At 42.3% G+C, this 15,173-nt stretch overlaps 2 protein-coding genes across 3 annotated transcripts in view; one reads left to right on the top strand and one right to left on the bottom strand.

Moving 5' to 3' along the window:
- The first annotated feature begins 555 nt into the window (after nt 1-555).
- On the top strand, nt 556-4,184 carry LOC107380475 (protein FAM124B). 2 transcript variants are annotated; one of them, XM_054743397.2, is made up of 7 exons: nt 556-806; nt 1,194-1,225; nt 1,588-1,785; nt 1,926-2,318; nt 2,644-2,840; nt 2,946-3,099; nt 3,241-4,184. In XM_054743397.2, exons 1-7 carry the CDS (start codon nt 736-738, stop codon nt 3,783-3,785), a joined length of 1,590 nt encoding a protein of 529 aa, XP_054599372.1. In that variant the 5' UTR covers nt 556-735; the 3' UTR covers nt 3,786-4,184. The 2 variants fall into 2 exon arrangements, with proteins under 2 accessions (XP_054599372.1, XP_015807225.2); XM_015951739.3 differs by lacking the exon at nt 1,194-1,225.
- Nucleotides 4,185-5,427: 1,243 nt separating this feature from the next.
- The window catches only part of mmp28 (matrix metallopeptidase 28), a 17,770-nt gene continuing 8,024 nt past the window's right edge, over nt 5,428-15,173 (bottom strand). The window contains exons 4-8 of the mRNA XM_015951740.3: nt 9,200-9,421; nt 8,884-9,129; nt 6,774-6,911; nt 6,538-6,705; nt 5,428-6,008 (exon numbers count right to left, since the gene is read on the bottom strand). Of these exons, the coding sequence (XP_015807226.1) occupies nt 5,614-6,008; nt 6,538-6,705; nt 6,774-6,911; nt 8,884-9,129; nt 9,200-9,421 (1,169 nt within the window). The 3' untranslated portion in view covers nt 5,428-5,613. The remainder of the gene's footprint in view (nt 6,009-6,537; nt 6,706-6,773; nt 6,912-8,883; nt 9,130-9,199; nt 9,422-15,173) is intronic.

The following is a 15,173-nucleotide window of genomic DNA, read 5'->3' as shown; positions in this document are numbered from 1 at the left end:
AGCCGCTGTGGGTAAATGCGCATGTGCAGACCGATTACTACGTCACAGGCTGTTTACCTGAAGAGACGCTAACTCTGGAAGTTGTTACATTACTGCTATGTTTACCTGACAGTTAGCTTGTGAAGGGCATGTAAATCGTTATTATACTATTGTAAACAATACATTTCCCCCATTGTTGACCTTCATTCACAGAATTATGACAAACACAGTCATTTTAATAAATAAACCACAACAAACACTGTATATTTTTGCTAATAATTACACTACAGTTCTGTATTTTTGAGTAATATCACCTATTTAAAATAAACTGCTTAATAAGTGTGTTACTGAACTGTAAACAAGGGCAAAACTGTCATAACACGCTGCGGAAGGAATATTCAACCGAGGAAGCGCGGATCGTCAGAACACCGGCTTTGCTTTGCTTTGCTCCACTTCTGCTCCCTTTCGCCCTGTAATTTACGCTCTGTAAGCAAACGCCAGTCTTTTATTTTCCGACCCGAACAAGAAGCACTGAGTTTCTGTTAGACATTGTTATCAGGATGGTGTTTAGCTCCCTGGTGACGTCACTGTCCCAGTAAGATCCCAGTACTTCTTCTTCCCTTCCCCTCTGCCAGTCTGTGGAAACAAATCCAGCAGGATGCTTGACACTCCGGACTGTTACAAAACCTGCTCAAACTCTCTTCCCCGTGCACAGGACCAAATGTGAGTGTGTGTACCGGGACAGAACACCGGACGATGTGGCGGAGAGTGGCGGCTTTGCGGTCAGCCGACAATGAAAACGTGGACTCCGGGGCAGAAACAGCCGAGTGAGTCAACTGTTGCCTCCGAGTTAGCTACAGGCTAACGATAGCTTCTGCTCCTCATCAGCAACAACAATGGAAATGAATTTAGCTCAGATTAAACTCCCAGTGACGGATGTAATAATTGAAGCCAGCTCCGTAACTTGTTACTAAACGTTTTTAGACATTCAAACCTCATTGTTTTGTGTCTTTTCCACGTCTTATCGTGATTTTGTTATTGTAAAATAACATTTTTTTAGTTCGTGGTAGCTAACAACAGATAAAGTGTTGTCATGGTGACCAAAGCAGCGACGGGCAGGTTTCCAAAGCAACCGCCACAAGATGGAGACAGATTTTTGTCTTTTCCTCACGAGTTATTCCTAAAATGTTTTTTATTTCGTGTATTTTTTCCAGATCTGGCTGCAGCAGGATGTCATCGTCTGGTAGTGAGTTTTCTGAGCTCATAAAAAACTAAAGCGTGTCACAGATGGAAGATTTTAACCTGAGAGTAGGGATGGGTAGCAGATTTATGCTCCACTATACCGATACTAATATTATCTCAGTTGTTTCTAAATATACTTAACACATTGTGTCTCATTTAGGTCCAGAAATATTGTGAGTATTTAAACTAAAATATGTTTAAAACATGCTGAAAAGTTTTACAGCTAAGCCTAAACTGACTTCTTACTGGTGCTTAAATTCCTTGAAAATGTTTACTTTTATGAGACATGGGCATGGAGTGATCGTAGGCATATGTGTACTGTGTATCTTTATTTTATATGAATTATGTGTTTGTGTGTAACTTCAGTGGAGCTGGTGACCAGGCAGACAAGGCAGCAACTCCTGTTGATGAACCTGCACCTACTTGCCAACCCTGGAGAATCTCTGCTGCTGCAGCAGACCCTGGACCGCCTGCTGCGCTGGCTGTGCCCAAGCCTGCGCATCTTCCATGTGTCAGAAAGAGCCTCTCCTTTCAGAGCTCCCGTGCACCTCTGTCCTGTGGCAGGTCTGAATCTTCAACATGCTGTAGATGCCACCACTTCTTTTCTATAGGCCTTGCTGAGAATGTTTAGTTTAATTTAATGACTTGTAGTCTGCTGTTGTTCATCATTAGCTCACATCGAACCGTTCTTTAAAATTTCCCAGGATACCCTTCTTTAGCCATCACCTTCTTCCTCCACGAGGCTTACGGAGAGGAGCGAATCCTAAAAGTGCTGGACTTCTTTCAGCGGCCACCCTGGCAGTACCATCACACCGAGAGCTGTGGCAGCCGAGCTGCAGGGATCCACATTACGTCTAGCAGTTCGTCCAACCCCCGTCTGCGGCCCTATCTCCTACCCAGCAGGGACTTCTACAGCCTGGGTGCAGGCATGCCTGTGTGGGGGGTACGGCCTGTGCACTGTGGAGGAGAAATACTGCGTGTGACGCTGTACAGTAACTATGACAACTACGAGGATGCTGTAAGGCTGTATGAGACGGTGCTGCAGCGGCGGGCGGAGGAGCAGAAGACGGGATTCTGCTGGTTCACCGTCCACACAGGTAGAACCCTCGGGTGGACATGGACTTGTTCTTTTCATGGGCAGAAGAGGTTGTTGTTGTTCTGGATGTTTATGCTAGTAGTCACACACAAATAAAAGCTGTCAGGAAAAGGTTCTTGTTGTTTTTGCAATCTTTCATAAGGAAAAGCTCAACTTTTAGTTCCAAAGTGTTTTGGGAAAAAATTGGCAAACATTAAAAGAAGCAGACACTTAATTCAGAAAATTTAGTTCTTATTTGTCACGTTTTCATGATTTCTGAGTAATTGCAGTTTCATTAGTAATTGTTCCACTTTTGCCTGTTTATCTCTTTGCGGTTCTGCACACAGAGCCAGGGCTGTGCCTCCAGCTGGCTCTGAAGCAGCTATCTCCTGGAGTTTGTGTGGAATCGTGCAGCTCCGCTGCTCTGCAGTTCAGCGTGGAAGAAATTGGACAACTAGTGCCACTGCTGCCCAACCCCTGCAGCCCCATCAGCACCACACGCTGGCAGACGGAAGACCTGGACGGTAACAAGGTTCTCTTTCAGGTCAGACCAATTTAAATTGTGTTTTACTGTTTATTTAAGCAATTTTTTTTAGCAGTTTCGATGTGATTTTGTAGTTTGTCACATAATCATAATCCTGTGCTGCAGGTGAAAACCGCGCCTCAACCTCAGCGACCTCTGACCTGTGCGTTTCCCCTGACCTATCTGAGCGTGTCCCCTAGAGGGATGCAGCTCCGGAGCTCTGGACAGGCCTACAGCTCGTCATCCACAACCCCACCGTCCTGGCAACGATACAGACAAGGTACAGTTTCAGAACAATTTGAACTTCCAAATTCAATTTTATTCATGTAAACTTAGACCTTAGGAGACTTTTCTATAGATCCAGGAGAGTTTTATGTGCTCATCTCCTGACCCTGTCGTGATTCTGTTGGGTTGTTTCCAGGAAACCGGCCCCGCAGCGATCCGGTCCTAGAGAAGCTTTCTGGAGCAGAGAGCCTGGGATCAGGGAGCTGCTGCAGCACTCCTCCTGGAAGCTCCTGCTACTCATCTCAGCGCAGCAGCCCTGCTCAACTCTCCACATCCAACCAGCCTGACTCTCCTCTGCATCCCTCCATCACACATTCTCACACCCGTCTCCCTCTGGAAGAAGAGGAGGAGTCAGAGACCAACGTAGACACGGGAGTGGCCGTCCCCCCTCGCTCGGACACTGCCGGTAAAACGACACTTCACTCCTCCTCAGTCGGGGCTTTGTCTGTCAAAGAGCTGGCCAAAGAGCTGATGGAACATTTGCCTCAGACACTTGTGAACTCCCATAAGTCCTCTGGGATGGAGGCCTCTGGTGGTGTTGATGGTGCTGCCTTGGAGAACAGGACGGTTGGAGCTGGACGGAGTCCTTCCAACAGGCTCCTGGCTCAGAACAGGACCGCTGCAGAGCTGTTGTCGGCACGGCCCAAGAACGAGGACCCAGTTGATGAGTTCTTCATCTAAAGTCCTGCCATAAATTCCCACTATTTACACTAATGGCTCTGTTTTAACAAGAGATTATTTCAAAGCGAGTTAAAATTAACAGTAAATGTTGTTTTTGTTAGACCTAATGCAGCTAGTTTGTTTAAATGATGTGAACTTATGGAGTGAATGAAAAGATGCCAAAATATCAGAAATGGCAGCCATGCCTTCTTCACCCTAACGCACTGGGAACACTGGGATGTCCCGTGTGGAATTGACAGGATATTCCATCCCTTATTTAAAAATCCCACAAAGTGATACTTGTTTTGAGATTCATGTAAAGAGAAGGGTGCGATGGAAAAACAGTTTTATCTATGATAAAGTATTTTATGTCTTATTTTACTAATATAAAATAAAACCTTGTAAAGAAAGTGAATTTTATTTGAACTGGTGTAATCTCTGAGAAATTGGCCCTTTTTAAAGCCTCAGAATGTTTTGAAACCTAAAATCCAAAGGGACATTTTTTTCTTAGCATAAGTGTAATTATAGAATAAGAACGACGTAACACAAATTTGACCAAATGTTAAGCCGTTTAGAAATCTAATGGTTGAGTGAAAAATTCATGTTTTTTGCTGTTTTTTCCTAACTTGTCGCTTCAAACTAAGAATTTAGTTTTAAACGACCTGTTTGCTATATTTACATTATAGTGAGATAGACCACACCCTTTTATTGCACTTATTCCTAATATCTGATAAATAATGCACATTATTATTGTTTAAATAATAAGGTCAGGCTTTTCCCTTGAAAAATATACCAATATTTGTTCTCACCACGAAGAAAACGTCAGCTTTTGTGCTTTAAAGGTTGAATATGAAACACGGACTCTGGCGGACTCTGGTGTTCAGAGGTGGTATCGCAACAACAACTAATTTTACAGCTGTCGCAATGCTGTCTCATTGCTGACACCTTCCAGAACAACATGTTCAGAGACAAATCGTACAGGATACGGACTAATTTCCACTAATGCATTTATTTTACAGCAGTGTTTACCGTTAGAACATCTTGTGGGCTCAGAATCAGCTGCTTGACTTGTCAAGTCCACCATTTTACACAGTCGCAGCCTCGCCTTGCTGAGCGGACCTTTAGCGCAACAGTGCCCTCTAGTGGCTGGTAGATGTAAACATAAATCCAGTGTTGCATCTGTCAAAATAAAATTTTGATTTCTTTTTTTATGTAGCTTTTAAAGAAAAAATTGTACTGTCATTATGCACACCTCATAACGCCCCGTGAAGGTATTCTTTTTATAAATATAGCTTTTAATTAAAGTGTTCCATATTCCACCTTTAACTCATCATTAAAAGGTCCAGGACAAACAGGAAGCCGCAGTTAAACCATATGTTGTGTTTGTGTGTGTGTGTTTTCTATTTATTTAGTAAAATTAGACATAACTACGGTTTTAAGGTCAGATCATTGCCTAAACTCCATTCAGAGGACTATAAACACTCAGCGGCGTGTCCAGATCTTTTAAAATGAGGTGGGCCAGGTGAGGCACAACTTTGTGCATGGGTGGCACCAATGGTTATGCTTCTTTTGTTTTACCCCCAAGCCTTTTGTGGACAATGAAAAGCCGATTTAAAGGTAAATTAGTGTGGTGGCACCTGGGGTGGCCAATCAGATTCCGAGGGTGGCATGTGCTACCCAAGGTCACTCCCTGGACACGCCCCTGTAAACACTGTCATTAATGATTCTCAGTAGTATAAATAATAATGGGTTAGCTGTGTAAAGTGAGTAAATCCATGCTGACAAAGTGCAGAACCTCTTGGATCAAAACCACTTATTGCACTTTTAACGTCACAGCGCCCTCTGCTGGTCAGAGGATGTTATTGTTCTCTGGAAAGTTGCTGCAGCCGGTCCAGCTCAGATCCCGGGCCCAATGGCCTTCCCTGGTGACCCTCACTTTCATCGGGTCAAACCTCCAGAACCTCTGGTCTCTGAACAGGTAGAGACGGCCATCTGGACGGGTCAGCGCTCCGTTGGTCCCCTGGGGAATGCCGTTCCAGTCCATCAGTTTCCGAGGATAGTAGGGTTCTTGCTGCAAACTTTTAAGGTTCAGGATGTAATAGCGGGCGCCCTTGAAGAGCACCATGTGACCCAGAGGGGCGTAATAAAAAGCAGAGTCAGGGCGACGAGGCAGGCCCAGCTCACTGGTCTTCATAGGGAAGCCTGAGTCTAGAACGTTCCCTGTGTAGCGCCAAATCCGCTTCCCTGTAAAAGATCAGGACTCCATCAGATTTAACCATGAACAGCTCTACTGATGCATTCAGACTTTTAAATGTGGAAATGATATGCAAAAATGATTCTGCTTCTTTGAAACTGATCAGAAGTTCTCCAAAGATGAGAAGCAGAGCAGCGTCTCATGGAAATGACCCGTCCCACACCTGAGCACAGCAGGTGATTTATGGTGTTTAAACGACGCCTTGGCAGAGCATCAGGACTCATAAACTCATTTGCATGTATCAGATGAGTGAACACTGAATAAACTGTCAGGTTTTTGGCCCCCAGCAGCAAAATTTGGCAATTTCAAACAATTTACCAGTCTGCAGCACAAAGGTGAAGCTAATTAAAAGCTACAGTTGGAGCCTCAGTGCTGCGAGTTCTTCAAGTATTGTTTTGCTTCTTTAAAAGGCCCACAAGGCTCTATTTTCAGCTCTGATGAGACATTTGAAGCTGGCCAGTTAGGTTAGGAGAAAGTCTTTAAAAGGAAGTCTGATTAATAAGCTCAGTGAAATGGCACCTCTGAAAAAATACCACTTGGAGTCCAGCTGGGAGAAAGCAGCTGCCTCGATGGCCTGTGGGAGCTCAGGCCAGCGCTGGCGGAGGAGCAGCGGGCCGCTCAGGCCTCCCTCAGCTGATATCGTCCAGTACACGTTTCCACGGAACACCAGCACAGTCTTCTTCTCATCTGAACACAGACAGCATGTTTAGTATCAGAACAAATGCAGATAGATGCATGTTTTGAGACATATTTACCCATGGTGATGGCATCAAAGACCCCCCTGCAATAAAGGGGCAGCCCTGGGGTCTGGAGCTCCGTGAACTCCCACTCCTGCAGAGCGGCATGCAGAACCTGACCCGGCAACCTCACAGGACGATTACCTAATGGTTTACCTGAAAGATCACAGTAAAAAAAATCCCTCAGACTCCTAAACCTCCCATGAATACTTTTGGAATAGATAGTGTCGTTTCCTAAAGCAATTTAAATGTTTTCTAACTGGGACCAACAGAACAACAATACAGATTAAAACAGGACGGTGGATCTTAAACAACTTGGAGACAATGTTGACATTTAAATCGTCCTTTTCCAGGATGTGGCTGGGCTGATGTATGCTGACGGATGACATTATGGAGCACCGGATATAAACACAGACTTTAGATAGGAGATTAAATCCATCAGAAAAATAAGGTTTTCAGTTTTAGTCCGCTCACAAGCGCTCGTCTGAACTCTAAAGGACAAAAACAAAGCTGAAGGTTAACGACTTTGGTGGTGATTACAGCTGAAGGAGCTTAACAAACATTTGTGTTGGATGAGGATAAAATCAGCACAGCCATGAACTAGAGGAAGGCTGCAGGAACGAACACACACACACACACACAAGTGGATAAGCCAGATAAGAGCTGGAGGTCCGACTCCAGACTGCCTCTACTCCCACGTGTTCAGCACTGATGGAGGGACTTCTCGTGGTTTCTGGGGGAGAAAGCGCAACTATAAACACGAGTTTTACAGAGTAACCTAAAATAAGATGAGCAGTCAGAAGACACCAGGAGCTCTGAAAACCAACAAGTTCAACCTGCTTCTCATCAGCTCACAGAGCAACACAAGTGTTTTCACAGCATCAACAGTCCTGTGTGTGTGTGTGTGTGTGTGTGTGTGTGTGTGTGTGTGTGTGTGTGTGTGTGTGTGTGTGTGTGTGTGTGTGTCTGCAGCTGCAGGAATCGCTGCCCCGGGCTGCAAATCAGGAAGATAGGAGCACAGGAGAACAACCAGCTGTGATCTCATGAACAACAGAATCCTGGGTAAGTTTTCATGAAACAATTAAAAAGCCATCAAAGATTTGTCCTGAATTCCTCTGGCTGGTGAGTTGGTGAATGAAGTTTAATTTTCAGCATTAATAAAAAAAAAAAAGACTTTAACTAAAAGGTCTACCATTCCTTGAAGGAACACCTTTTTATACCAGATCACACATGAAGATGATCGTCATGACCCATAACATCAAAGTTTAGTCTCATATCTGTTAAACTGAGTTTTTTATTCTGAGTTTCATTCAAATCCATCAAGATATGCTGCTAAAACACACACACACACACACACACACACACACACATCCCACTCTTTCAGGCCTGATCCACTTCTGGCTCTATTTTCATTTATTTCAACGCTTCTCCCTTTACTGCAGAGTGAATCATGGAGGATGATAAAAAAAAAAACAGCATTTGAGGAAACTGAGGACAGAATATGTCCAGAGGCAGAGCAGATGGGACTCATCAGTTAAGCTGAAAATGAGACGATTCTGCTGAATCTCAAGCTCAGATCCAAATGATCCTAATGAGTGTGTGACTGTCCTGCAGCCATGGAAACATTCCTGCAGCGTGTTTTCACGGACCCGCTGCAGCACAGGGGTGCAGAGCCGCCGGGAGACGGTTACAGTGAAATCAAGCAGATGGAAAAGAAACAACAATGCATAACGACACGTGTGGAAACCTGCCTCGCACATGCCGTGAGGAGCGGCACACTCCCAGCAAACAGGAGCTGTTATACACAGTCATAATAGAACGCTCTGACACCAGTGATCTACCACAACAGAGCTGCCAGAGGCTGCCAGTGTGAGACACTGGGTCGTAATGACACAAACGAGGCTCTGAGAGGGTTATTGTGACGCTCACAGCACCTCTGCTGCCCTCAAAGCTCAAACTCCTGCTGCTGCAAAGATAAAAACCAGCAAAAAGCACAAAGACGGGATGTTTTGGTTTAGATTAGTGGCTGTTCTCACGTCTGTCAGGAACTTAGAGATGATTACTTTATGAAGTGATCACAGTAAAGCTCTGGTTGCTCTCAAATCCTTCTGCTCAGAGGTCCCCTCACCGTACAGCTGCTGCACTGCCAGGATGTCGTCCCAGCTCAGAACCATGCTGCGGCCCAGTTTCCTGTAGTATGGTGACATCAGAGCATGTCTCACAGGCGAGTGCTCCAGCCCCAGCGTGTGTCCGATCTCGTGCGCCGTCACCATGAACAGGTTGTGACCTTTGTGTCCGTTCAGCGTCCACCTCTCAGCCATGTCAAAGTGGGCTTCTCCTCGGCGGGGCAGGAAGGCGTGAGCCAAGGTTCCTCCTGGACACCAATCAGATCGTTTACATCGGTCTGTTAAGGGTTGTAGACGAGAGGATGCGATAATCCTGACCTGGTCCATCAAAAGCGTTCCCGGTCCCGTCGTTGTGGTCCCCTTCGTAAAACGCCAGCCGGATGTCCGCGGGTCCTTCAGAGGCCTCCTCGAACACCAGGTTGGACACGTTGCTCCACAGCTGGAAGGCGGCCCGCACCGCCAGCCGCACGGAGCCCAGAGACAGGTGGCGAGGCCAGTTCACCACCTGGTAGGTCAGGTGGCGCTTGTACCACTTCTCCGCTGCAGAACAGAGACAAGTGAAGAAGTTTGGTCCCACTCAGAACGCTGGAAAAATCAAAAACATGAACGTGTTCCTCTCAGCAAACCTCCCCAAACGTATAGAAATGTTTACATTTAATTTCTCTAAAACAGACATGAAAGTCGGATTCAAAGTGTTTAAAAGGATCTAACCAACACAAAAATGGTGGAATTTGCTCTATGAAGGGCTTTTAGAGTCTCGGCTGCTCCAAAGTCAAAATAAATCAGATTACATCAAAAAATACATTTTCTGTTGGCAGAAAAATAATTGAATTACTGAAATTTTAAACTTTACAAAAAGTGATCAAACTTTTAACCGAACCTGGATGAATCTATTCTGGTTACACACTAACATTTGTCAACATAATTTAATCAGCAAAAATAATTTTTTATTAAATAATCACAAAGTTTAACTTTAAATAATTCAGTTTCCACCACATTTTGATGACTTTACAAAGCAAATATAAAACATTGATGTTTATTTTATTATTACAAATGAGTTCAACAACAACTGAATTATTTTTTTATTGATTTAAAGAAAAAAAAACACATTTTAAATCTGAGGTTATAATGATTTGCTTTTAGCCAGCTGGAACATTTGCAATAATTTGTATTTATATATATATTGTCTATTTTCCTGAAGCTGGTATTTAACAGATCGGTGTGTTTGCTGAAGGATGCTGATTGTTGTTTCCGGTTCTGATCCGTTGAGCCATCCTCCTTTGATGCACAACCCAACAGGCTGAATCTGGATGAGATGATGCTAACCCCATCAGTTCACGGCTGCGTAAATGTTTAACTGCAACACGCGTCTGTGGTTTATTGCTTAAACGTAATTGCACGTGTCAGGAGCTTCTCACATTTGTTCAGAGGGGTTAACTTCAACCCTTCTTTAATTTACTCGACTCTGATCTGTCCGTTTATGTGTGATTACACAATATGGAGGAGTGGGATCAAAGCGAATGTAAAACCCAACACACAAACAGAGGGATCCTCACCTGGAGACTGTTATTATATTAATTTAACAGGAGGCAGCAGCTGCAGGCTGATTTTAACTGAGGTCAGGGCATGAGGAAGTCAGCACCCAAAGGCCTGCTCTAGACTTATAATACTCTGTTGTCTTCTCTGTAAAAAATAAAATCAACTTTACTCAGGACTAATCTAAATATTTAGGAAAAATACTTTTAAAGGTCTTAAAATTAAAATAGCATGAAATTGTGCATAATAATTTGCAAAGTTTCACTAAAGCAGCTATAATCCTCATTTCTCAGCATAAAATGCTCTTATTTTGAAACTCTGGAATGAGAAGCAGCACCTTTTCCCCTCAGTAACAACTTCTAGGTCTGTGTGTGTGCGTGTGTGTGCGTGCGTGCGTGCGTGTGACAAGAGAATCAACCATGATTTGTAACAATTCTCTTGGCAAAATCTACAAATTCTTCTGTGAAATCAGAATTTCATCGTTTTTGTTGTTTGTTTGTTTTTTTTATCTAGGTTTATAAAATGTTTTGAAACTGGATGAAACAAGTTCGACCTCAAACCTGCAACAGCGGGCCCTAATCTGATAAAGACCAAGGTATTTATTGGTTTGCACATTATTTAGGAGTTGGTATTTCTCTATAGAGTTGCAACATAAATCACACACACATGCAGGTGGGAGGTCTAAACACACGGCTGCTTGGAGTCGCTCTGAATCCATTCGTACTTTTTTAAATGATGCACAACAGCATGCAAGCTACGAATCACCAGGAGACCCAAACAACATTATGGCTCGAGAGCAGTGTGTGTGTGTGTGTGTGTGTGTGTGTGTGTGTGTGTGTGTGTGTGCGTGCGTGCGTGTGTGTGTGTGTGTGTGTGTGTAAACACATAAACCGTGGTTTTGACGTGTGTACACTTGATGGTGGAGCTTTAGGATTCTACAAGTGGAGGCACCTGGGTGAAGGCATCCTAATAGATGATGTCATAGATAGGGTAGGAGATGTTTTTCTGGAACACTTTTTGTCATCTTCTCTCCTCACATACTGATGGCAACCAATACATTTTATGGTTTGTGGAGAAAAAGAAATCACCTCTGAAATTTGCTCTTATGGAAAAACATCGAATCGTTGTGAACGTCCCGTTCTTAATGACTGGACCAAGACCCATCCATCACACTGCTCCTCTGAATTGTTTTATGCTTACGTAGGAGATTTACGTTAGGAATTATGGCAGAAAAGGGACCAACAATGGGTAGAAAATGTAAGTTGACATTATGTTGCATCCGTGAACATCAGATTCTGTGACTTTTGCGGAGAGCCTGCAGGAAAGGGGGCTGGACTTTAGAAATGTGTATACTTACAAAGTTGTTTACCCAATATTTACAGATAAAAAGCACATATTTTGGGAACCAAAATGGGGAAAATGTGCTTTTATAGGTCTACTTACATTCAAACAGATCAACAGTAAATTGGAACTGATCTATTATTAAAAATATATACTAAAAAAACTATAAACCTATTGAATAGATAGATTTTTGTGTAAATTGATACATGAGGAAGCAAAAGATGTTAGTGACTGGAACTGGTCAAAAATTTGCACGAATGGCCAAATCAGTGCAATCAATTGTAGATGACCTGTAATTGTATGAACAGCAACCAGAGACCTAAAACCCCACCGAAATATAATTCTATAATATGTTTGTTTGGTTTTTTTGTTTGTTCTCTAAGTCAAATATTAAAAAGTGTTGCCATTTTAGCTGGTTTGTGAACTCATCATTGCGAGGAATCAGAATAAAAGTTCTTAAGGTAATTAGGGTAATAAGTCCCAGATTCAACCTAAATCGGCCATGAAAGCTAGATTACGTGCATCTCTATTCTCTACATGCAACAATAATTAGTTTGAATCCTTACTTCCACAAACCCATCGTTCATTTGAAAGTTACCTTATAGGAGTATACACTTTTAAAAATACCATAAAACTTTATAATAATTGATACTTTATTAGGATAGAATTATTTTCTTGTGCTTTTTTCCACCCTAACAGAGTGTTTTCCCTCCCAGATGAACTCTGTGCATTAGGCCTAGTATTACCACACAGTTTGTGTAGATCTGCATCCTGAGGAGAGCTCAGACGCCTTCCCTCCATCCCAGACCGCCTAAGAACCACGGGTCCCCGGAGAACAGCGGGGAAGCCAGGAAGTCCAATACACAAGACATTCCAAGACTTCCCTTATGGAAGCAATTAACATGATGCCCTCTATAGCAGCGGCGCAAAGGGGCCTGAGATCATCTGATAGCCAGAGTTATTGTTTGTGAGGGTGCAGAGAGATTGTGTTTGTTACTGGTGTTAGGACGTGGTTCTACACACAACGTTTCTCTGAATAAAAGGCGGACTAGTTCAAAAATATTGACTTTTATCGACTTCAGGTCATAATATGAGATGTGTTTTGTCTGGCCAACATTAAATAAAGATATATATGAACAAAGATACAGAAATGGTTGTTTTTCCTCTTCTGCTGGTGGATTTATATGGAAAATTCCTCCAGTCATTGTGGAAAACATGTTAAATAACGTTAATAATAAGTGATATGACTGATTATATGTAGTTTCCAGTGCAGGGTACAAGTTAATAAACACACACCTCTTCATAAAACACACACTCAAAACACTCCTCGTGGCGAGCAAGGTGGAATGTTGGATCCGTAAACATTAATGAGAAAAACACCGGTTTCCACATGTAGATGCTTGCTTTGGGGTTCCCGGAAGTTCAGGATCAGCAGCTAAACATGATCCCGAACACTAACTGTGTCTGACTTTTCCCTGTGTCATGGAAGCTGCTGGCTTCATTCAGAACCAGCGGTCAGCGATCGGATGGGTTGATTCAACTACAGGTAAACAATCGGTTTAAAGGTGGTGGAGTCATACCTGAAATACCAAAAGCTTGAAGTCAGAGTCCCAGAACAAACAATCCCAGTTCGAAAACATGTTTCAGTCCTTGTTGCTGCTAAGTGCTGGTTTGAGAAAATATCTGACATCAAATGTGGGAGGAAATGGTTGCACCCTGAGGAAACATGCAGGGAGAAGGTGGAACGCCGCAGGAAGACACCAAACAGCAAGCCTCAACCCAGAACCCAGAATCATGGTAGTCTTGTAATCAGATTACACACCAAATGATCACAAGGCGCATCAATAATAAATGCTGATGAACGTTTTCTCCAGAAAGAAAAAGGTCAAATCCGAGTTTAAATTCAAACATCAGTTTTCTAAATCCAGATGTTTAACTGTGAGCGGACAGTTTCATATTCCAAGACAGAACTGAAGTCGTGGAGCTAGCTAATGTGCTACCAACTTTTCATTACTCGCCCCGCTCCCCCTAAAGCCCCATGCAATGTGGACTGAGTAGCGTTCAGTAGCGTTAGACATCCACTTAAGTCCAGAAGCCAATCAGAGCGTGTGATGCAGGCACAGAGGTTAGCGATGTTTCTCACGGACGATTCAGTCATACTAATATGAGTAAACAACATAATACAAGAACAACTAGAAAAATTGCATTTATTGCACAAATGCTGTTTGAATGCTGGATAGCTGAAACTGTAAGCTGAAGCTGCTGAACAGCTGAACTGAAGCTGCTAAACAGCTTAACTGAAGCTGAAACAAAGCAAAACTGTCCAAATGAGCTGAATGTCTTGAAAGATGTAGAAGCAAAAAGCACCAACAAGCAAATAAAGCACAAAAAGTAAGTGAAGAATAGAGAAAAATAATGCTAAATAGCAAAAAAAAAAAAAAAAAAAAAAAAAAACTTTAATCTGTGAACATTGTATAAAAATCTGGACAGCTTAAATGTCTAAACACCTGTTATATCAGTTGGACAAGTTTAACAGTTTAATCTTTACATTTAGCTGAACTGTGAAATTAGCAGTATATGCTAAATTTGCTAACTGATTGCTGAAGTTGTTGAATAGCTGAAGTAAGCTGAAACTAAGCTAAACTGTTAAATGAGCTGAATGTAGTGAAAGATGTGAAAGCAAAAAGCACAAAGAAGCAAAAAAGCACAAAAAGTAAGTGAAGAATCAAGAAAACTAATCCTAAATAGCAGAAAACTCAAATCTGTGAACACTGTTTAAAAAAATTGGACAGCTAAAATGTGTAAACACCTGTTATTTCAGTAGGACTAGTTTAACAGTTTAATTTTTACATTTAGCTGAACTGTGAAATTAGCAGTATATGCTAAATTTGGTAACTGATTGCTGAAGTTGTTGAATAGCTGAAGTAAGCTGAAACTAAGCTAAACTGTTAAATGAGCTGAATGTAGTGAAAGATGTGAAAGCAAAAAACACAAAGAAGCAAAAAAGCACAAAAAGTAAGTGAAGAATCAAGAAAACTAATTCTAAATAGCAGAAAACTCAAATCTGTGAACACTGTCTAAAAGAATTGGACAGGTAAAATGTCTAAACACCTGTTATTTTAGTAGGACTAGTTCAACAGTTTAATTTTTTCATTTAGCTGAACTGTGAAATTAGCATCATATGCTGAATTCAGAAACTAATTGCTGAAGCTGAAACTAAGCAAAACTGTTAAAATGAGCTGAATGTTTTGAAAGATTTAGAAGCAAAAAGCACCAAAATGTAAATAAAGCACAAAAAGTGAAGACCGGACAAATCAATCCTAAACAGCAGAAAACTGAAATCTGAACATTATTTAAAAATCTGGAAGCAAAAAGGTGTAAACACTTGTTGTTTGAGTAGGACTAGTTTAACAGT

Source organism: Nothobranchius furzeri, chromosome 13, assembly GCF_043380555.1.
Source record: "Nothobranchius furzeri strain GRZ-AD chromosome 13, NfurGRZ-RIMD1, whole genome shotgun sequence".
In the NCBI taxonomy this organism is placed as follows: domain Eukaryota; kingdom Metazoa; phylum Chordata; class Actinopteri; order Cyprinodontiformes; family Nothobranchiidae; genus Nothobranchius; species Nothobranchius furzeri.
This window is presented reverse-complemented; position numbering and strand designations above follow the sequence as displayed.